Source organism: Bradysia coprophila (assembly GCF_014529535.1).
Source record: "Bradysia coprophila strain Holo2 chromosome IV unlocalized genomic scaffold, BU_Bcop_v1 contig_81, whole genome shotgun sequence".
In the NCBI taxonomy this organism is placed as follows: Eukaryota; Metazoa; Arthropoda; class Insecta; order Diptera; family Sciaridae; genus Bradysia; species Bradysia coprophila.
Genome location: NW_023503375.1, coordinates 4,279,192 through 4,300,622, shown reverse-complemented (window position 1 = coordinate 4,300,622; position 21,431 = coordinate 4,279,192). Strand labels below are relative to the sequence as shown.

General features: G+C 39.0%; 2 protein-coding genes across 3 annotated transcripts in view; one reads left to right on the top strand and one right to left on the bottom strand.

Moving 5' to 3' along the window:
* LOC119072234 (transmembrane protein KIAA1109 homolog) overlaps positions 1-16,440 on the bottom strand; it is a 29,830-nt gene extending 13,390 nt beyond the window's left edge. Inside the window, exons 1-28 of one of the 2 annotated variants that reach the window (XM_037177407.1) lie at positions 16,356-16,440; positions 15,671-15,840; positions 15,201-15,608; positions 14,968-15,138; positions 14,638-14,908; positions 14,416-14,557; positions 14,200-14,356; positions 13,432-14,135; positions 13,282-13,367; positions 12,740-13,221; positions 12,482-12,676; positions 11,511-12,421; positions 11,274-11,450; positions 10,940-11,218; positions 10,656-10,884; positions 10,481-10,594; positions 10,276-10,427; positions 10,101-10,215; positions 9,882-9,980; positions 5,932-6,102; positions 5,589-5,871; positions 5,405-5,522; positions 2,321-2,459; positions 2,060-2,260; positions 1,819-1,987; positions 1,443-1,755; positions 459-1,380; positions 269-391 (exon numbers count right to left, since the gene is read on the bottom strand). In XM_037177407.1, coding sequence (XP_037033302.1) covers positions 269-391; positions 459-1,380; positions 1,443-1,755; positions 1,819-1,987; positions 2,060-2,260; positions 2,321-2,459; positions 5,405-5,522; positions 5,589-5,871; positions 5,932-6,102; positions 9,882-9,980; positions 10,101-10,215; positions 10,276-10,427; positions 10,481-10,594; positions 10,656-10,884; positions 10,940-11,218; positions 11,274-11,450; positions 11,511-12,421; positions 12,482-12,676; positions 12,740-13,221; positions 13,282-13,367; positions 13,432-14,135; positions 14,200-14,356; positions 14,416-14,557; positions 14,638-14,908; positions 14,968-15,138; positions 15,201-15,608; positions 15,671-15,805 — 7,266 coding nt within the window. In that variant the 5' untranslated portion in view covers positions 15,806-15,840; positions 16,356-16,440. The remainder of the gene's footprint in view (positions 1-268; positions 392-458; positions 1,381-1,442; positions 1,756-1,818; positions 1,988-2,059; positions 2,261-2,320; positions 2,460-5,404; positions 5,523-5,588; positions 5,872-5,931; positions 6,103-9,881; positions 9,981-10,100; positions 10,216-10,275; positions 10,428-10,480; positions 10,595-10,655; positions 10,885-10,939; positions 11,219-11,273; positions 11,451-11,510; positions 12,422-12,481; positions 12,677-12,739; positions 13,222-13,281; positions 13,368-13,431; positions 14,136-14,199; positions 14,357-14,415; positions 14,558-14,637; positions 14,909-14,967; positions 15,139-15,200; positions 15,609-15,670; positions 15,841-16,355) is intronic. The other variant, XM_037177408.1, reaches the window with a different exon arrangement.
* On the top strand, positions 4,354-5,390 carry LOC119072275. The gene is made up of 4 exons (XM_037177468.1): positions 4,354-4,684; positions 4,742-5,006; positions 5,072-5,197; positions 5,264-5,390. The coding sequence occupies exons 1-4, from the start codon at positions 4,370-4,372 to the stop codon at positions 5,341-5,343; spliced, it is 786 nt and encodes a 261-aa protein (XP_037033363.1). The 5' UTR covers positions 4,354-4,369; the 3' UTR covers positions 5,344-5,390.
* Positions 16,441-21,431: the final 4,991 nt, after the last annotated feature.

The following is a 21,431-nucleotide window of genomic DNA, read 5'->3' as shown; positions in this document are numbered from 1 at the left end:
GCTCTTTCTGCTGAAACTGTAATCATTTGTTTTCACTTGTGAGTAAATGTTTTATTGATTGGATGTCGAGATTATCACGATTGTTCAAATAGCCAAGGACGTTTCTTAACTTGGATATTTTGTGACACAAATAATAATTCGATGGCAGAGTCAATGGGACAAATTGGAGGCGATTTTTGAAATGAAACAGTCCGAATGGGAAACATCCATTTCATTGGAAAAATATCGTCGATATCGCACAGACTCTGAAAGTAAATGGATTCCTTACCTCGTCAACTTGAACCGCAAATTGGACATTGATTGGACGATTTAACTTGTTCTTGTATTGATGTTCAAACAACATCGGATTGTACAGCATATTCTTCCACTGTCTGCTCAAAACAATGACGCCCTGCAAATAAAATCAAAATTCCTGTCACCAGCAGCTCAAAATGGAAAACTGGACGTAAAACTCATACCTGTCGCAGTGTCGTCAATGCAGGCAGATCTTGTTGTTTCAGTACACTCTCAATACTGCCGGCCGTTTCCTGGATTACCAGTTTCTGCATCATCGTACACAGCTGACAACTAGGATCTTCTTGTAACGTTTTGGCAAGCGGCGTAAACTTGCCAGAGTAACGACTCTTCACATGCTTTTGAATTCCCTGCACTTCCAAACCATCGGCCATCAAACAAGCAGCAACGGCTGTTCGCCGTAAATGCCATGTCTTCCTCATAGCAACCAATTTGATTGCGAAACGATTGCTCGGATTCATCCATGCAGTAATGGCTGGCGATGCAGTGCTAAGAAGATTCCAGTCCAAGCGAGTGAAATCGATTTTTCGGGTTATCGGAGCTCTGGGTGGTGCAGCAAAATTGAACCAAACTGTTTTCAGTTCAATTACACACGACGAAACGCGGCCGTTGTTGTTCGATACGGCAACAACGCCGTTGTTTGAAGCGGTTCCAGATGGTGGTGGATTGGCCGTGTTGGTTGTACTACCACCAGCATCCTTAACATCCTTGTCGTCTTGATCGGTCGGTTTGAGGGTAAATTTAATTTTGTTTTCTGAAAACCAATCGTCAAAAAGCAAAGAAATTGTGGACTGAACTAAACGAACGCAAGTGTTACCTTTACTGTGAGTGTCTTTATCTTTGGCTTCTTTACTCGAGCTGGACTGTAACTTTTCCCTTGGAGTTAACGGTTTTGGGGTACTTGGTTTCTTGACGGAGAATCTTGATGTCGTTTCGTTGACTTTAGTCACGCTACTAGTTTCAAATGCTGAAACCCCAGCTTCATTATGGACGGTCAATTGACTGATATCAATATTCGATATGTCGGTCTCGTGGGTTGTTTTTATGGTGTTGCTGCCAGCATTTTCGGATTTCTCAAATTGTGACCTGTGTTCAAAGCAACATTAATAACAGGTCTTGCAGGAGAAGAGGACGAGATCTGTCCAAACCTTTTGACTATTTTCGTGCTGATTCCCTCAAGGCCACATTCGAACATGACATAGCCCAATGTCGTTGCATCCATTCCCGGTTCCGGAAACTTAATACATTCAAACATAGCCCGAGTCTTATTGGCAGGAATGGCAGTCACAATTATTTGCGAGTCCTGCTGTGCACATCCCTCATTCTTCAAACGACGAAGCTGCGAATGGGTTTTTGCAATGTCAAGCGTGATAACAAGTTCTTCTTGTTGCTTTTCTGATGTTTCAATCAGAATGGGCTCGCCAGGTATATTGTCGGCTCTCGATTGCGATGACAAGTGTGCTGTAAAGACAAAACTTGTTTTAGAACTACCAACGAACGCATAAGGTATCGATTGGAAATTACATAGAAGCGCACGCGTTCCCTTCATTATTCGACCTTTTTTCAAACCACTTGATCGAACGGTCGGCTGTGTGTAAACTGTATGCATCGATGCTTTCGTAGTCTTTCCCAAATGGAACTTGGATGTGATACCTTCAAAACTGACCGCCAACAGCGACGCACAACTTAAATCCTAAAATTATTTGCCAGGTTACCACACTACAAAATGAGCAACCAAATGCACCCTGCATTCCATTCGATTTACCTGAACATTATCCAAAGCAGCAAATGAGATCACTTCCTCGACAACTGAACTTTGTATCAACGAAACATTAATCCGTTGAATCACAACCATTCCTTGAATTTGTGTCGACAGACTTTCTTCATAGACATCAGTCAATATAGCCCCACCACCCGGTCCTTGTAAATTACGTTCAGCTGTTGAACGCTTCGAATTGGAATGCACCTAAATGGAACGGCCGAACATAAATTTGATGTCAAAAGTGTTAGCAGATGCGCCAAATACCTGAGACCAATAACTGAGTGACTGATCGCGTTTCAAAATATTTGCAGCTTCCACTTTACTGATGCATGACGAGTGTAGGTAATTGACAACGGTTAATGGATGCATTGTCGCAAATGTCGGCACGATTATTTCAATCATTCTGAAATTTAACAAGAAACAGCTTGTTTAAAACAAAACTTTCTTCAGCAGGAACAACTTCGTGTTCCACACGGATTTAAGGTGTAATGAATCAGTCAAAAAAAAGGTGACACAAATTTTCGAGTATTTATTTACAAAATGACTAATATCCCTAATGGTGACGCATTCTGCGTCGGAACACAATTTTAACAAAGAACGCAACGAATTAAGGGAACACCGTCCTTCATTCATGTTCATATCGTTACCATACCTTAAATGTGCGTTACCTTGGAATTTTAGGAACTAAGATACCAGATACCACCACCTCAATAATCCCAACAGTCTAGAAGGAAACCCAACAAAACCCTTAAAGTTGTTGAGTTGTCTACCTGGAAAGATAATGGACAGTGAAATTTCAGGAACCAACCTATCGCCTCCTCGATGATCCCAAAAGTCCTAGAGAGGACTAAAAAAAATGTGAAAAATCATTTAATTCTCGCACTGGAAGGGTGGTAGACCACGTGGACCATGAAGTTTTAGGAGCTCAGATACCACCACCTTAATAATCCCAAGAATCCTGAAATAAACCCAACAAAACCCTCAACGTGGAAAGATAATGGACAATAAATTTCAGGAACCAACCACGGGCCTGGCACTATTCACGCTATTCTTCATTTTTTAAATGCTGCTATTCATAGAGTGTACAGCCCGTGGAACCAACCTACCACCACCTCGATGATTCCAAAAGTCTGGTCAGGGAACTAAGATACCACCACTTCTTTAATGCCAAAAGCAGGAACTGGGGACAAAAAAACTGACTTATTCTTCAAATTCCTTCAATTTTCGTCCTGGGAGCGGTAACGAGCGCAGCTGGAGAAAACTATTTTTTGGTACTCTACCTCATCTGACCTCAGATCCTACTAAGGATCGCTGAGATTTTTTGTCATGTTTGACGCTATTTCGTCTTGTAGCTCCTCTGGATGAAGATATGGAGTAAAACTTTCTTCCAAAACTTTGTTCTCTCTACAATTTTTCCTGTCCCACCATAGCTTTAACGAAAGCATCCGAAGATAAATTGAGAGTGACACAAAGAGCCATGGAACGGAGTATGCTTGTAATAACACTCAGAGACAGAATGACGAATCAATGGATTCGACAACAAACCAGGGTCGTTGATGTCATGGAAAGAATAGCATCTCTGAAATGGAGCTGGGCGGGACATATTGCAAGAAGGACAGACGAACGTTGGACCAAAAAGATCATGAACTGGCGACCATATAAAAGACGAGCTATAGGTAGACCACCAGAGAGATGGACAAACGGAATTAAGAATATTGCAGGTACAAATTGGCAGCAGATGGCAATGGATCGTACGAAATGGAAAGAAGTTGGAGAGGCCTACATCCAGCAGTGGATAGAAACAGGCTGAAAAAGAAGAAGAAGAAGAAGACCAAAGCTCTGGAGCACATTTCTGAGGAGCTATCATGCTGGGAATATCTCAAAATTTTGCGAATAAACTATGTTCCTTTGTCCCTTATTTCGGATTTTATTGTTGTTGTAGCTAACGTGCGGACATGACAAACGACTATACGAAGAAATTGGAGCAGGTGGCTTTCTTTGTCCTTTATTTAGGTAAAAGTAGTCTTGCAACTTCGTGACAACATCTGAGAGTATCCACTCCTGTTTTACCATTCAATTTACGCTGTTACTGCGCTTAAGAATTTGAATTTTAAGTGAACGAGTGACTGAAAAAGAAAGACAAAATCTCAACGATCTAACGCTGCGTTAAAAGACCTCCTCACGTTCCCCTTTGAATTGTCGGCGTCAATTTAAAGCTATACTATCAACGAGCAACAAAAAGCACGTAAAATCGACAGTGACAAAGCAATCCAGAACACAAGTCACACTAAATGCCACTAAGAAACGACATCAATGGCTGACATGTCTATTTATTTCTTACTCGTAATCGTTCTTTATTCGGGATCAATTGAAACGTACTTTTTAAGCGACTACCTCGATACCAATCTACCAGACCGACTTAGTGATCCAATAGACGAAAATTGGCAAGACAAACGATCGGCTGAAAACGAGTATCCCATCTTTTCGAATGAATTTACTAAAAGCAAAAAGTCTACAGATTTCGATTACCGCGATGGCAATGTTGAAACACATAGTGCTGATGGTGAAATAGGGACAGGCGATACATTCAAAAAACGGGAGAGTAAAATCGGTATCAATGTTGATGAGGTTAAACACAGCCAAGGAGGTCGCTACTAACTTATTAAGATAAAAATCGAATTTCAGCCATTCAGTGAGGCAGACATTCGAAAAATATTTTCTCAGTTGTCCACATCGGATCGTCAAGATTTCGATGGCTTGATGAACGGTGAAAGTCCAAAGATTGATGTTAACAAACGACACTTGTTGAAGCAAAATTTTGAAAATAGTTTCCACCTTAACAAGAGACACGATGGAAAAATGTGTAACGGGTTAGAATGTGACGAATACAATCAATTAGACAGGATCAAACAACCAATTTCGGAAGAAGACAGTTACGACAGCTGTCCAGGTACACGCTACACACCTGAGTTCTAAAGCTTTCGTTTAAATTACACTAAAAGCTGTTTCCTTTAGAAAAAGTGAATTCGAAAAGGAAATCAAAATTCAAACGAAGTCACAGTTTCCGCTCCACACCTCGCGAGAGTATACTTCAAACGAAGATTGACATTTTGAAGGACAATTATAAACGAAGTCTCGAAAGTAATACGCAGCAAACAAGCTACTATTCTCCTGCTTCATTGCAACCTTAATTTTTCATTGATTTAGTGCGATTGCTGGAGGACTCCGCGAAGAGACGGTACAGTAAAGCTAAACGGAAGCAAGATAACGACAGACAAGGTCGCTAAAAATTGATTCTATCGAATATTTGGCAAATAAATCGAATATTGAAACCAATCATCCTCTTACCTTTGTAATCCCTCAAGCAGCAATGGTGTGAGCATAACTTCTACATGACCTTTCAATCGAATTATCACAGAATTTCGTGTTGCCGTATCACTTTGAGTGCTCATGAATTCGTTGTCAACTAAATTTAGAAAACGAAAAGTCATTAGCGACCGACGTTCTCACACAAACCTTGCTCTCATTTAACCTTCATCTTTGACGTTGTCTGAGTGCCGTAACATAACGCTCGGATCCCATGGATGTGACTTTGGAACAGTGCTCAGACCGATTGATGAACTACTACCGGATCCGTTGGAGTCCGATCTCGAAACAATACGAACTTCTCGCCAATTGGAATACGTATCAAAGTGTGGCACCAGCTTTGAGCCAATGTAAACCAATCCACCATCATCATTTTGTTGAAACAATGGCGTGGAAAATGCATCAGCTCCGAATGGCATACAGCAATGTGACCAATTAGCACAACGTAACTAGATTACAAAAGAAAAATTAGTTTCCGAGTTTCCTAATAGATGTTGTCCGGGATCTACCTGTGCTAGATGGGTCACATAAGAGGCCATCAACAACGGTGAGTCGACTATCGGCTTGTTGACTTGCATATGCAGATTAACTAATGTTATGTCTTCTTGTGATGACATCGCTGATATGAACGAATTGGACGATAGTGATGGTGATCCGGAGGATGATTCTTGGGATTCAGCCTAATGAATGGAAAATTGGGTTTGTTGAGTTAAGAATCAATATACGCAAAGATGCTTTGTCACACCGGAAAACTCAGAACATTTGGTTTGAAAAATGAATGACAACAACATAGCGGTAGTCTAGGATAGAGTTTTGGGCTTTGATTCGCTTACAGAAATATATTTTCACAACGGAGGCGAGAAAATACTAATTTTCTCCCCTCCACTGGGAGTTCAGAAACCTTTGTTGTGATGAAAATTTTGTTTGCCTCGAGAAAAAAGGTGGAAATTGCATTTTCTCGGGTGACAACAATCTCAAAATACAATTTCCAACTTTTCTTCCCTCGTTGAACAAATAACTATTTCATATGTGCTGTATGGTTTACCTTATTTTCTGTCGTCAATAGGGCGTAGGAAAATTAAATTTTATTGACGATTGGTTGAACTACAGTTCTAGTGAGGAAAGAACCGCATTTTTTCTCCAGTAGGAGGAAATAGAACTTTTCTCATTTGAACTGTCACTTTGTTTATATTTTCAAAAATGGTAAGGCGAATTGATGTTTTCGTTTCGTGGAGAAAAACGGTAAATCACACCTTGCACATAAGAAAAACGTTGTGTTCACCTTAAAAAAAAAACAAATTTCAACTTAAGCGAAATAGCGGCCCTCGCTTCACTCTGTCTACAAACATCGCTATTGGAATTTCTTATTTTCTCCCTTCGGTTAACAACTATTTTTTAGTCCAGATTGATTCTTCCATTCTCACTCTATCCTATACTACATCTATTATGTATGGGTATAATTGTGAAAAATAAAAGAGTTTTGCACAAATTATACCAACAGCTGGCATAGGTGGGTAGTTGATAAATTGTGCAAGTAAGTATACAATTGAAAAATACAAAAAGAAAAATTAATTTTCGCTTGAAAGCACGACAATTTAAAGTTATTTTACTCTGCCGTGCTTGAAAGACTTGAAAGAATTTAAGGAACTGTTAGATATGGATTAATAGATGGCGGCACGCAGAATTTTTTTCGTTGTGAACATATGAAATAGCCGTAAGTTGCGGGAAAAGACAAAAAAATGAATAAATTTGTCATTATTATCTACAACAGCTTTTCAGTCTTTACCCAGCGAGGGATCGGTTTGTTAATGAAAGATTAAATTTGACTTGTAAATTAAAATGTAGAAGTGTTTGGACTGAAAATGTTATTTTTTGTGATCATCATGAGATATTTCAAATAATGCGTAGTGACACCAGATAATTTTGCTTTAATAACCAGATTGTCTTATTAATTTTTCTGTCGTTTACCGCATCTTCGTGTCCGCTCGTATTGCAACTTTCGAATTTTTTTGATATCGCTTATTGTTTGTGGCTAACACTGTGGACCTAAATTATTTCCGGAAAATGAAAAATCGATTGTCCTCTTGAAAATGTTAAAAGTTAAATATCTCCCAAAGTGATCAATCTTTTTCAATAATTTTATTTTTTTGAATGAATACCGACAATTCGTGGAACAACATTTTCTTAGGTCAAGATGGCGTTGGTATCGGTAGTTGCCCAAAAAATTTGTCAACGTTTTGACTAGTAACTTGGCCAGATTTAAATCACTTTTGATGAGTAAAAGTGATCTGGAAAGGAATGAGTAGCTTGTACCTTCAACTTTTGTGGCAATTTAAGAAAGAAAAAAACTCGATATTTTTAAAGAGCAATTATGTAGGCAATATTTCTCATACCAGTAATTGATAAGTATCTCTTCCCGGTTCTAGAACTCAGACATTTATTTATTTAACGTTCTTACAAGACTATTTTCAATTTCTTCTCACCAAATGGAATTATTGAGATCGTCAGATCTTCCAAGTTCTAGGACCTAGAGATTCGACGAACTTCCATCCGACTTTTTTTTCTCTGTTTCAAGAAAAATCGTCATATTTGTCATCGTCATAGGTTAGCTTCTATGTGGCGAGCACACCTTATCTCAGAAAAATTCGACAGAGTTTACTTATACCTTTCCTTTACTCAAAAAAATTGGTTAAGAATTGGTCAAGTTATCAGTCAACAAAGTTTACGTATTTTAATAAATGGAAATGGCATTTCCTGCCGGAAAATCGGTTTTCCATTTTCCACCAAAAATTTAGTTGCACAATTTTTCACAGACAACATGCGCTATCAAAATAAAAGTTAAAAGTTGCAATGCGAGCGGAATGACAGATGCAACCATACTATTTCATCTGATGAAATGAAGAAAGGTTTTTTGTAAAGTGAAGAATTGTGTGTCGAATTCTAATCGATACTTTTGACAAAAGATGTAATAGATGGAAGATGTTCACATGATGCGGATAATGTGTCGTCGTTTCATGAATGAATTTACCTGATTAAAAAAATGACCTCAGGGGCTCGAAAACGTACGGATTTATTTAGAACGAATACGTTGAAATTTCTTCAACTGTTTTTCAGCTGATCTACACATACAATCAAAACTATTTATACTTGTTTTTACTATTGCTACACGCACGCACGTGGTAGTGGTTAAACTGTATAATCAGTTTTTATTTTTTTGTGTGGATCAGCTTAAAAACAGTTGAACAAATGTCGTGACGAAATTTCGCTGCCTCTGACTGTACAGCAAGAATTCATGGGAATAATACTTAGTTGTAATACTTTTAAAAGGGCATTCATATGGCGGCTCTACGGTTCAAAGTTTTAGGAGTTGTTAATGAACTTTTCTTGAAATAAAAAGGGGAATAAAACTGAATCCAGAATTTTCAAAGACAGTAGAGTATGCAAAGGGTAAAATTATAGTTGAAGTGATCTAACCCAACATTTATTAGAACCAGTTTACGTTACGTTCCGTTACATTACACAGTCAAACATTTAGATGCAAAATTAGTTTTTTTAAACAACAAATTCCGACAAATTACTGAACTCGTTGGTAGATTAAGAGCGATGGATCCTTTGCAAATTTGTAGGCTACATTTGGGCGGAAAAGTATTCGTTTTTTGATGATTTCTCTGAACCAATATCTTTTTTTGAAAAAGTAAAATCAATAAAGCACGCGAAAATGTGTTACTTTTAAAGGAAAGATTGGTTTGTCAGTCATAATTTAAGAGGTATTGATGCTTAGCTAAAATTTTAGCCCACATTTGCGTGTCTTGTATTTCATTTTTGATGATATATTTCCATCAGAATCCTTTTTGAAAAACGTTCGACCGCAATAACGACCACGAATGTGTTAGCTTTAAATAAAATTTTTTTTGGGTGTAGTCGTTTCACCGGATCTGAGAAACGTGAGCAGTTTAACGAAATTTTCATAAACTGTTCATTGTTCTCAGAGCTGGTCAAGCAGCTACAACCAAAACTATTTTCTGTTGAACGCTGACACATTCATGGTCGTTATTACGGTCGTACATTTTTGAAAATGAATTCTGTTGGAAAGACATCATCATTAGTCTAAAATCCAGTTTTTAAAAAACGCCTAAATTTATGTATTTACGCAAAGCATCGATACCTCTTAACACACTTGCCTGTAACATAAATTTACACAAACGTTTCTCTCCAAGTGGGATAAGTTATCACCCACAAACCAATTTTTGCGAGCTTAATCGTTTTACTTTTTCAAATTAAGATTTTGGTTCAGAGAAATCTTCAAAAGACGAACATTTTTCCTCCTAAATATAGGCTAAAAATTTTCAAAATTTTCAACTCTTAAACAATTTGAAAGTAAAATCCACAACAAAATTGGTAAATGAAAATGTTAAAACAACGAAAAAAAATGTGTGTTGTGCGTGCACAAACTACTCACATAAATTGGCTTAAAATGTCTGAACTCTGGTCTTGGTGAAATGCTACACATTTTCCGTAACGGAGTAGCAAGACCATGAATTCGTCGATCATCCTCATTCTAAATGAAATGTTTGATTTGTAAAGGTCAAAAATGTATAATATTGAGTGAGTGACTTCCATTGTTGCTGCTTTCGTTTATGAATTTTATGCGAAATCGATTTCATAATAACGAACTTACCAACTCAGCTGTACTCTGCGGACGTTTCGGAATGCTACGGTGTTCGGGGGAGTGGATTTCGTAGTCACTGCGATGAGACGACAATTTACCGTCTAGCGCTGCCTGTGCCCCAATGCTGAAAAGTCCGCCAAAAGTCAGTGAAAATATCAAAACTGATAGGCAGTCGAACGCATACCTCAAATCCGACGCAAATCGTTTCTTTGGTATGTTAGGTAATCGATCGGTGGTTGTACGTAAACTAGAACTTCTAGATGTATGTAGATCCTCGTCGGCTGAGAAAAATGCCTCGGACGGGTTTTCCGATGTTAATGAGATTGTCCGCTGAACCTGAAATGGATTTGTGAAATCCCGGAAAATAACTGAGATCGATCAGCACATACCTCCCGCGTTATTTCTTCTTCCGACATAATCTTCGGACTGAGTGATGACTCTGAATCGGATTCTAGGGGGTGTGGTTGCGGAGCTGAGTGAGACATTTCCTCCGGCAATTGTAACTGAAAACGAAAATGATAGTTATGCTGCTGGCTCAGTCCTAAATCTGTAAAGGTGCTATACTGAATGTTCACTGCCTTGGAAATAGTCAACAGTCAATTTTGAGTCTGACGAGCTGGTTTTTGGAGCAGGAATTCTCAGTGCTTTCGGCGTCGATGAGCCATAATCGTGTTTCATCGATGGGGTCGGTGATACCTTTGCATCAAGTTGATCTTTACCCTTGCCCACACGTGAAGGACTATCCAATAATCGAGCGTAAGGCACTTCATTTGCGGTTGTGGATATGTTTTGCCTGAAAAGAAGGTTTCAAATTGTTCCAATTCCCTTACTAGAGCCATAAACGTTACCTTGAATTAGCATACGAGAATCGTCTATTTTTCCTGTCCAGCGTGCTGGGAGACCCATTATCTCTGGGTTTCGGTGACTGGTCAAAATGTTTGTGGTGAGAAAGTGGAGATTTCTGTTCGATATCTGGCTTGGAAATTCGTATGTTCGCCTTGCCAAAGCTTTCATGGCCTTCCTGTAACGAAACTGGTTGCAAACTGTATGGCGGTGTGTGAAATACGAGCTGCCCTTCATGTAGTAGACTCTGACCGAATCCGTATTCCTTGGAATGACTGTGAATTCTGCAATGGATCATTATTATACTAGAGAAACACTAGACACACGCCTACGACATACTGATAGCGTGCAATGTTGATGCCGTCTTGGACATCCTGAGCGGACGGTTTGAAAAATTTTGGTCCATTGTTATTGCTGCCGAAAAAAGCGGAGCCGCCAGTACAACCGCAACGAGTTCCCTCCGCGGACCAAAGGAACCATAAACGCTTGGCTCGTTTGTCATGCGTTTTCAAGTAACTGCAACATTAAAGTCAATTGAATAGGGTAACTAAACGATATATCAACTAGTTCACATACTTATGCTGCACCAAGTGCAGACAGTGCTCAGGTATCGGTAATGCCGAAGCTGATTCCACAATAATTGGGCCGAGTGAAACACATCCCACTTCCAGCCATGGTTCGGTATCAATTTCCCGATTTTTCTCACGATTCGACGAATAGATGGACGAATAGATGTCATCGCGTCGATGATGGAAGTCACTTTCTCGCGACCGACGGAAATTGTGCACATCATCCTTGTCTTTGGAACCACGTCGATACGTTCCGTAGTCCGACTCTCGTTTGAATTTGATGGCATTACCGTCGTCCCGCTTGAAGAGCACATTCAAATCCTCCTTTTTCTCGTCGGATTTCGAGTTCTGATGCTGCAATTTGGCCGATCGTCCACTGCCCGTCGTATTGGTGTTGCTGTACGAATTGACGGCGGTGCCACTGCCCGGAGTAAAATGACCGCTAGTCGAAATAAAATGTCGCAATAACACCGTGGACACCAGACACGTTACTCCCGACTTGACTTTTTGTCCATGCAGATTGCAGGTGGAAACACGAATCGGTGAGACCCACGTATGCAGAGCAGTGCCACTTTCGATCAAGTACAAATCGATGGCATCGATTGCCACTCTGGTCATGCGATATTTTATATCTTCCGACGATGGACATCTGTACTTCATTTCATCCTTCGAATGGGAACATAAATGTGATGGCACGCCATGGTGACAGTAGCGTAACGGTTTCGGTGGTCGTAATTCGTTCTCGGCATCAATTGCTAGCGTCAATAACGTTTCCAGACCGGTCACTACGTGACACAGCTGAGGAATGGTAATCTTGCCAGACAACTTGCCCAGTTGTACCTCCAACATCCAAGCGTACTCTAGCGTTTCTTCATCCAATGACCTTCCGTCATTGCTGAACATTGCGTGGCCTCGAACCTGTTTTCATTCATGTTGATCAATGTGATCGTGCAACGGTGCTAAATAGAGTATTCTTACCTGTACTGCACTCAGCAGCAGATGGCCTTGTTTCAGATGCTTGTCTTTATTCGGACGTACAACATTGTCGGATGATATTAGAAATGAAGGACTGACCAGTATCTGCAGCTCGGTTTCGAAAAATCGTTTCTTCATCTCGAATCCCAACCGCTCGATGAGTACGACTGGACATGGTGGATCGTTTTCATTGCAATTCTACCAACAAATTCGGTTAGTTCCGAGCAACACCGACGTGGCAATTGATTTGCACTTTCTTACCTTAACTAAATGCGCTTGAATATCGTGTATCGTCAGCGACACAATCACTTCCAACGGACGGTACAGTCGAGGATCGAACGGAATCTTCGGTTTCTCTTCGGTGGTCAGACTCACCTCCGAAATGGATTTGGCAGTTTCTTCTTTGGCTGATAAATTTTGTATTTTCGTTTGCAGTTGGGTCATACTGTTCACGTTGCTTTTCGTGTTCGACGTTCCCATGTCGGTGAATGCCTGATCTTCGCCGAAAATGTTCTCCTTCAAATTGATGAAGTTTCGTAATACTGTGCCGTACGCCAACAGAATCGATGAGCCGATTTCAATGTCAACGCTAACTTTGTCGGGCGGGAGCGTTGATGGATCGAACTGTTGACCGTCGGACTGATTCCATTTGATGGCCGGCGATTTTATCTTAGGAATCGGAATTCGCATCGGGGACAAAAGAAGTTCTTCCTTCTCGGGTGTTGTTATGTCAGCTTGGGGATCTGAAGAAGATTTTGGCTTAGTGCTCCGAGAGAAAAAAATGGTTTTGAAAATTCAAGTACCTGGACCCAACGGCGGCATTGGATGGTAAGTGTATTGAATCGACAATGCAACGATGGGAACGCTCCAGCAATCTATCCAGCCTTGACTGAAAACGAATTGAAATAAATCATTCCGGTCGACTCTGCTGTGATGGGCCAGAATGATCTTACCTTCGTTGACAATCCTTTCGCCATTTCTTCGACACCATTTCACTGCGTTTCTTCACCTGTCCGTCGCGTGTCAAAATTCGTAAATTTTCATCCATCGCCAGGACAACCGGACGCGTTGTAGCGATTTCCGGTAAATATAAACTCAGATCCAGACCTTCGCCATGAATCCAAAACCGTAACGGCACCGTTTGTGGCAAGAAGTCATCGAACGGTAGGGCAAAGCTGAGGTCAAACAAATCCCCGCAGAAGGCCAAATGATTGTTCTCCTGATTCGTACTGGAACAGTCAATCCAATTGAATTCGTTGCACAATGTCAGTATCTCGAATTCTTTGAGTAAAATTCCGAATTTCCATGTGTACGGCACGAAGCTTAGGATGTCCGGTCTGGCCTTCGATCCCCAATCTTCGACGAGATCTTGAAAGAACTGTTTATGAGCGTAGACTATGTAGGCGGTGGCTTTGCAGCCAGTCAAATTGATATTCCATTCCTGGTGATCGTTCCAACGGATGGGATAGTGAACTCTCACTTTAAATTCTAACGTTTCGCATTTGGCAAGACTGCGGTATTGCAGACTTGTTGTGGCCTCGACATGCAACAACTGACCGGACACTTTCGTCGAATAACCGTCCTGAAGTGTTATCCACGGCATGGTCACCTCCAAATACGAACCTGGTCCAATGGTAACATGCATGGCATTCGTTTCCTGTAACGACAATAGATGTTACGGGCGAAAGTTCATGTCGATCGATGAACCGTTCCAGTCATACCTTATTCTTGGAGAACAGCACATCAATTGTGGCCTCGTTCAGCGTGCTTAAACTGATCTCAAACGATTGATATTCGCGTTTTTCACCCGGCTGCGGTGGTTGCGTCACCAACATCGTTTGCCAATCCGGTGGGAAGAAAAATTTGTACAAATGATCGCTGAAAGAGGGGGAAATGCTGTTCAAGGAACGAATATCGTCAACTACTTTTGCGCTTACGTTAGTTGCCTACTCGCCCATGGACCATAACTGAAATCTGTCCCTTTGCCACACTTCAGATCGATTCCCCACACGGGCGGTGCAGCTTCGACCACATCGCCATTAGCCAATGTCTGCACTTGTGGCTCCTGCGGTACGATACCTTCGGAAGTGAAAACAATAAAAATTGAAATTAGATTTCGCTGTCCAGTTCATTGGAACCAAGAGTCTAATTTCACATACCTGGCTCATCCATGTAGAAGTACAATTCGACAAGATTCGACATCATAACAACGAATCCCTCGCCCATGTATCTGGGTGGATCGTCAACTAGGCCCGTGTATTTCGGCGATGGGGCAAGCAATATTTTGGCATTGTCGGCCTTTGCTTTTATAAAATGCATAAAGCAATCTAAACGGGAAACGGCCGGCTTGGTACTGTACACACAATGAGCCTCTTCCACGCAAATTGACAGTGTGGTCGGCGTTAATCGATTGCCGAACACAAATCGTCCCTGAAATTATCCGCAATTCATTTCTGAGGATTTAATTGTTGTCGAAGCGCGACACTCACGGTACAAATATCTATTTTGATGACTGGAATCAAGTCTCTCCAAGTTGTTGCGGCCATTGCCTCCGGTTTGACTTTTTTCTTTTTGCCGCAGTAGCTGTTCTTGCGCTCGTTTTCTAAATTCAGTTCCATTTCGCGCAGCTTCGCACACTCATCGGCAGTCATATTTTCAGTCTGTGAATGAAATAAACAGTTAGCCCGTCAGGTGTAATATACTGTGATAGAGTCCACTTTACCGGTACTAGGATGGATGGCTTCAGTCCGAATGTTCGTTCCAGCTTCGCGTACATCTCCGATCGGTTATAAACATGCACCTCTAATCCATTCAACATGACCGACAGTCGAGTGTCTGAATGCGATAGATCTTCGGACACATCTTTCGGAACGTACGTTCGCCACCAGCGAAATATGAAATATCCGTCCAACACTCGAAACGAATAGTCGAAGCACACGAACACAATGTCACGAAACATAATCTTTCCAGCTATCGGATTGATGGTCAACGAGCCGATCTTGAAGCAGACTCCTTTCGACGAAAATCGATTGATGATTTTGGTGCAAAAGTAGCCGACCACCCGGGAATTGTAGAATGTGATGTATGTGATCCAGAGCATCGATGTGAATAATGACCCTAAGAGCCATGCCTGTAAATGATAACGATAAATTTTCCGAACAGCGACGGTGACGATTTGACTGTGTAGCATACCATACTGGAATCGATAACAATGTCACCGGTGGTGAAATTGCTGTTGCTATTGCTGATGTTCGCATAAGCGATTTGTCCCGGTTGAGGCATACCAAGAAAATCGGAGCCTTGGTGCTCCGGCCGTTCGGTCTCCATAATACTAAGGTTGTTATTGTTCCTATAATTAATTCCTGGAAACGAAAATTTTTATTTCGATAAGCACAGTCGCGGATGAACACATTCTGTGATTCATAATAGCGTTTAGTGGTACAGATATCAGCAGTGTATATAACGTAAGAATGCAATCGTAAATAGACTCTACATAATAATATATGCGCAATTGCAACTAATATTGGTACACAACCACAACAAAGGACATTGACATTGAAATTCACTTTTTCTTTTCTTTCGTCGAACCAAGATCTGTTTGCAATGTTTCTACAAAACGATCACAATTACGTGCGGAGGACACAGTAGTAAACTATGCGAAAATATCCGAGAAAATTAATGGAACATGAACTGAAGGTACTTTGATTTTTTCCTTCAAAACATTCTTTTCTTATTTGGCTATTGGAAGGCCATCGCCCCAGATTTTGAATAGCATTTTGTATCGGGCACTTTAACATATCGAAATAGTAGATAATTGGTAACACTAGCAGCACACAAAACGGTTCAGAAAAACATAAATTTGAACGAAAATACTCACTAAAAACTATGTAATTTAATCATTTTTCGAGTAACTTTTTATCGAAAGTCTGTCAGACAGTTGCCATATTGTATTTGATTGAAATTGGCAAACAGCTGATTGTCAAACGTTGCGGCGTTGAATTGATATTCAACGTTGAAGGCTCGGTTTGATTTGGTGGGAGTACTTTTAAATACCGGTGAAGTTCGTAAGCCATGAACATTAAAAATTGTGTCTCAACTTTGTTGTCGTTGTTTTCTGTTATTTGTGGTGAGGTTCCTCTGGTCCACATTCTAATCTGTACTGAATTCTTCTTTAAAAGTCTAATTTCACTGATCGATAAAACGCGGTAATCACTCAATGTTCAATTTTTGGAGCAAGTCTTTTAGCGAATTACTGGAAACAACTGTCTTGCCCTTCGAAACTTTTCACATTGCAGCACGATGAGTTGATGGCCATTGATGACATCAGTTGGTGGGTTCCAATTTGAACATAACTTTCTCACTCCGCAAAATCTGTCTATTTTTAGTGAATCAAACCATGAGACAACGAAATTCATCCAAAATACAGATTTTCAAAAATCTGTCTATTTTTAGTGAACTAAACCATGAGCCACCAGAATTCATCCAAAATAGACAGATTTTCGAAATGAGCCAGTACTAATCTGGGCATCCATACGATTTCAACGAGTCCACCATATTCAGTGGTTTTGACTGAATTTTTCCGGATATGTCATAATTTTAAGAAACTAATTTGAAGAAACTTTCATAAAAGTCAGTTATTTCGGAGGTTACATTTTAAGCTATGTTATCCATATCTCGTATAATACGACATATAGAAAGTTCGTTTAAAGCATCTGCACTTTTCGCCTTTGACTTGTTGACGAAAAAGATAGAGGCTCCGCAATTGCGCTCATTACTAATGCTCAACGAACAATGGAGGGTGCTACGGAACAATAGGATTTTTCGATTAGCAAAACACATGACGTTGTATGGGAACTACGAACCGGTGAACAACATGTGCAGAGTGTTCAATTCGATTCAACACCTTTATGAGCCCGGTATGTCGTGTACAAAGTTTAAAACGAATTTGAAGGACTGCTGGTGAAATATGAACTGGATGTGATATTTTAAATCTTATATAATGTGATATGATGTTAACTTGTGATATTGAATTTGCTTTGGGTCTTTGACCGTTTTTATGTTGTGTAAGAGAAGATAGATTTTTGTATGTATTTCTTTTTTTTATAATTTTTTATATGTTCAGTTGGGACTATAGCCCTTTGGATTAAATTGCAATAAAATAAATAAAATAAAAGATAAAGTTGGTAGAGTTTCCGATTCTAGTCTACTCGTGTTTCAGGGTTTTTTCCCCAAAAAATCTCCCATTTGGGAGCTACGACCGTTTTCAGTGTATGGCCGTGTCTTGTTTTAGAGGTGGATATAAAAATACGGGTCTGCAAAGCCATATGTTTTAATGTAAATTCGATTGAAAAGATGACACAATACTTACAAAAGAACTGACACGCAAGTCCCTTTATTCACTTACAAAACAACTGATATCGGTGAATGTGACGCTTAAAGCTTCTACACGCAAAAAGAAATGCGTCACTAATGGCAGATGACGAGGATAATGTAAATAAATGATCCAAAAAATTAGTCATTAAAAATAACTAACTGTTTCATTGTAAGAAAGGTGCGTCACAAGTAGCAGATTTTGAGGAAATCACTGTAAAGAAGATTGAAGAACACAGAAAATATGTCCTGGAAGAAATACATTCTTCAAGCCAAATCATCTGACATTGACGGCCTTGAAATTTACAAAAAGTGACCCACAAAATTCCTAAACTTACGAAAGCATTTGAAAAACACTGATTCGAGCTTTCAAGAAAGCTTTCATTTAATAGAATAGGTTTCGAATTGACGGTGTGATGTGAACTCAAAGTTTAGGAATTTTCCGGGTCACGCTTCGGGAAAATCCCGTATATGTACGTCATTTTATTGCATATGAAGAAAGTTGTTCCACGAAATGCTAGCACTTAATCAGGCTTTCAAGGTAAAATCGAATTTTCAAAGAAGGTTGTCACGTTCGGTAGATGTTTGACTTTTAAATTTTTCATACATATTCCATCCGGAAAAGCGATTTTCCATTTTCCAGAAAACAGTTTAGTTTCAAAAAATTTCATGCTCAATAGTATTAGAAAAAGAAAAAGATATCGAAAAGCTTATAGCCATCGAGCCGACTTTTGTTGACACAGGGTATTGGAGTGATATCCACTATTTAACGCTGGTTTAATAATTAGAGTCTAATTTTGAAAGTACTACAAGTTCTTCAGAAATGTGGAACGTTTTTAGCCCACATTTTCATTCATATATTTTTTCTTGTCAGATCATGTGTTGATTGTAAAAATATAGTGTAACGCGATTGTTCAATGAAAAACCTATTGATTATTTATCCAGAAGATATTTTCAAATTCATATCGATTCCTCAAAGAATTGTTCGATTGTTAGTTTTATTTGAATATTTATTTGGTAAAATTAAATCAGTTTCACGCACCAATAATTGAATAAAAAGAAAAGGATTAGAGAGAAAAAAAAAAGTTTCTGTTTGCTTTTTTCTCCTTCGGTTCTTACAATAAATAATTAAAATGTCTAACTGAAACAATTTCTAAGCAATAGAGACGAACATCATTGTGTGTCTTCTTCACGTTAAATATGAAGTTGAGACGATATAATAGCGAATGTTTATAATGTAAATTTTGGCAGGAAAATAAACATTTTTGTTGTAAATTTAGCGGTGCAACAACTGATGTGTACGATGCTATGTATATGAGTATATGAGTAGTGTGAATACTTCAATACGATATCATTGAGTTCATCTCAGAAAATTTACAATAATTTTCCCGTATTTTCTTATTCTTCCATTAATTATGCGTACTTCCCAGAATAGTAGTTATAGTAAATATATATGTAATTTATCGGTGTTTACGCGTGTAATTAGCTCATATTAATTACATTGCGTCTGGGGAAAAATAGAAAATCGCCCAAAAAATCACTAACAGTGGAAGAGTGACGCAAGTCCTGTTATCCATTAGCAAAAGAACTGATATCGGTAGGAGCCTAGACACGCAAAAAGTAATGCGTTCCAAATGGCAGATGATGAGGAAAGTGTGAACAACTGAAAAGCCAAATACGGTGCGTCACACAGTGCAGATATTGATTAAATCACTGTAAAGAAAACTGAAGAACACAGAATATATGTCCTGAATGAAACACATTCATAAAGCCGAATCGTCTGCCACTGTGTTAGAGACTAAATTTAGATTTGTGTCACATTTCCACTGTAAGTGGAATTTCCATTAAAACATAGGGCTTTGCAAACCCGTATGATTGTATCCACCTCTTAAACTCAGCTAAAATACACTTTAAACTGTCATAGCTTCCAAATGAGCAACTAGGATTTTTAATCTGTTAATTTCAAATCTTTTACTTCAATTTTTTTAGCTTGCATTTTACTATATATAAAGGACCATATTACTCGGAGCTTGTCATTACTTTTGTCGTCGTTATCGGTAACAGATGAATAGCCGTATGTGACAGGTTAAACGAACTTGCTATCTGACATATTTCCCGAATTATGACTCACATAGCTCCGAAATAATTGACTTTTATGAAAATTCCGTCTTTAGCAGACCCTGAAAATTTCAGCCAACCTCACCGAGTATTTCAAAAGTTTCACCGTAAAGCCTGGTAAAGGCCTACCGTAAATATATGGGCGGTATATAACCATATATAACTGAGGCAATGCCATATATAACTGAATCAGATGTGCAGTGGCACGAAAGTTCGCTATAAACAATATCTCTCCCTTTCTTTAAAATGACAAAGTTGCTCAAAAACCTGGGCCATTTGTTTTGCGATAGGTACAACATTTTATTTATTTACCTTGACAAAGCAAATCAATTTTTCAGTTCACGCTTCCATACGTTTTCTGTCAAATTTGTATTTTCAAAAAGTTTGAAAATTGATGGTAATATTGGAGCGTTATTTAATTTTGGGAGAGCGTTATAAATAACTCGTTTTACCAATTATTTTTGTCCATTTTTTTTCTTTCTTTATTTGTTTATATAGAACAAATACAATCTAAAACATATCATTGTGGGCAAAGGAAACCCTTCTACTTTACGTTGAACTTGACTCATTTTAAAGTATCGCACATGAAAATTAAATAGGAAAAATTAAAGAGCAGAAATCTTTTTTACTGAATACTAAAGGAAAGCAAAAATGTAAGGAAACTCAGAAGGAAAAAACTGTCAAACTCAAGTAAAAAAAACTCTTCTTTTCGTCAACCGCTCATACAATCAATGTTCGGGAGACACTGAATCCGAAACTTGCATTTTTTGTCGAATTGGTAGCAATCTGATGAAAATATTGGTAAAGTGATTTAAAAGTTTTGTAGAAAGTAAACTTAAAAATTCCATCGCTGGAATATATTTTATCTTACGAAAATCCGTTTTTCAAAGTTTTCGAATTTCCAAAGTTTGAAATTTAATATCTCAACCAAATCTCGTATGGACGCCCAAATATGTTAATTTAAGGGTAATAGAAACAAAGGGGGAAAAGTCCAGCGGATTTTTTTTACATTTTTTTAGTGTGTTAGGACTTGCGTCACGACGCCTTCTTAACGTGGCGCGTTAATTATAATTACCAGCATCGAATGAACACTTTGTATTAATATTTTCCATTCGTTGATTTTTAGTCTACGCGATACTATGTAGACAGTACACGCACTGTTTTGAATTTTACACTTATTGTCTAACATTGAAATACTCAAGTCTCAAGGCTGTAAACTTTCGAGACCATTTTATCGTCAAGTGTAGTGTGTCACCAGCGTATCTGTATCTGCATGACCTACCCCAAGTTGACAGCCTTGGAAATACTAAACTCAATTTTGGACTGCCTAATGAAAAGTTTAATTTCGATTTTCCTTTTTCTTTAAAAAAGAAAACCTTTATTTCAATCTGGCTTTGGCCCAATTGCTTCTCAGATATACATCAGGCATGTAAACAATGCACGAATAGATTTAAATTATTTTTAA

Bases quoted from the DNA above. Each gene is read 5' to 3' on its own strand.
- LOC119072275 (XM_037177468.1), top strand. From the start codon at position 4,370: ATGGCTGACATGTCTATTTATTTCTTACTCGTAATCGTTCTTTATTCG. The intron at 5,007-5,071 runs GTACACGCTACA...TGTTTCCTTTAG, and splicing joins CAGTTACGACAGCTGTCCAG to AAAAAGTGAATTCGAAAAGG. The intron at 5,198-5,263 runs GTAATACGCAGC...TCATTGATTTAG, and splicing joins TTATAAACGAAGTCTCGAAA to TGCGATTGCTGGAGGACTCC.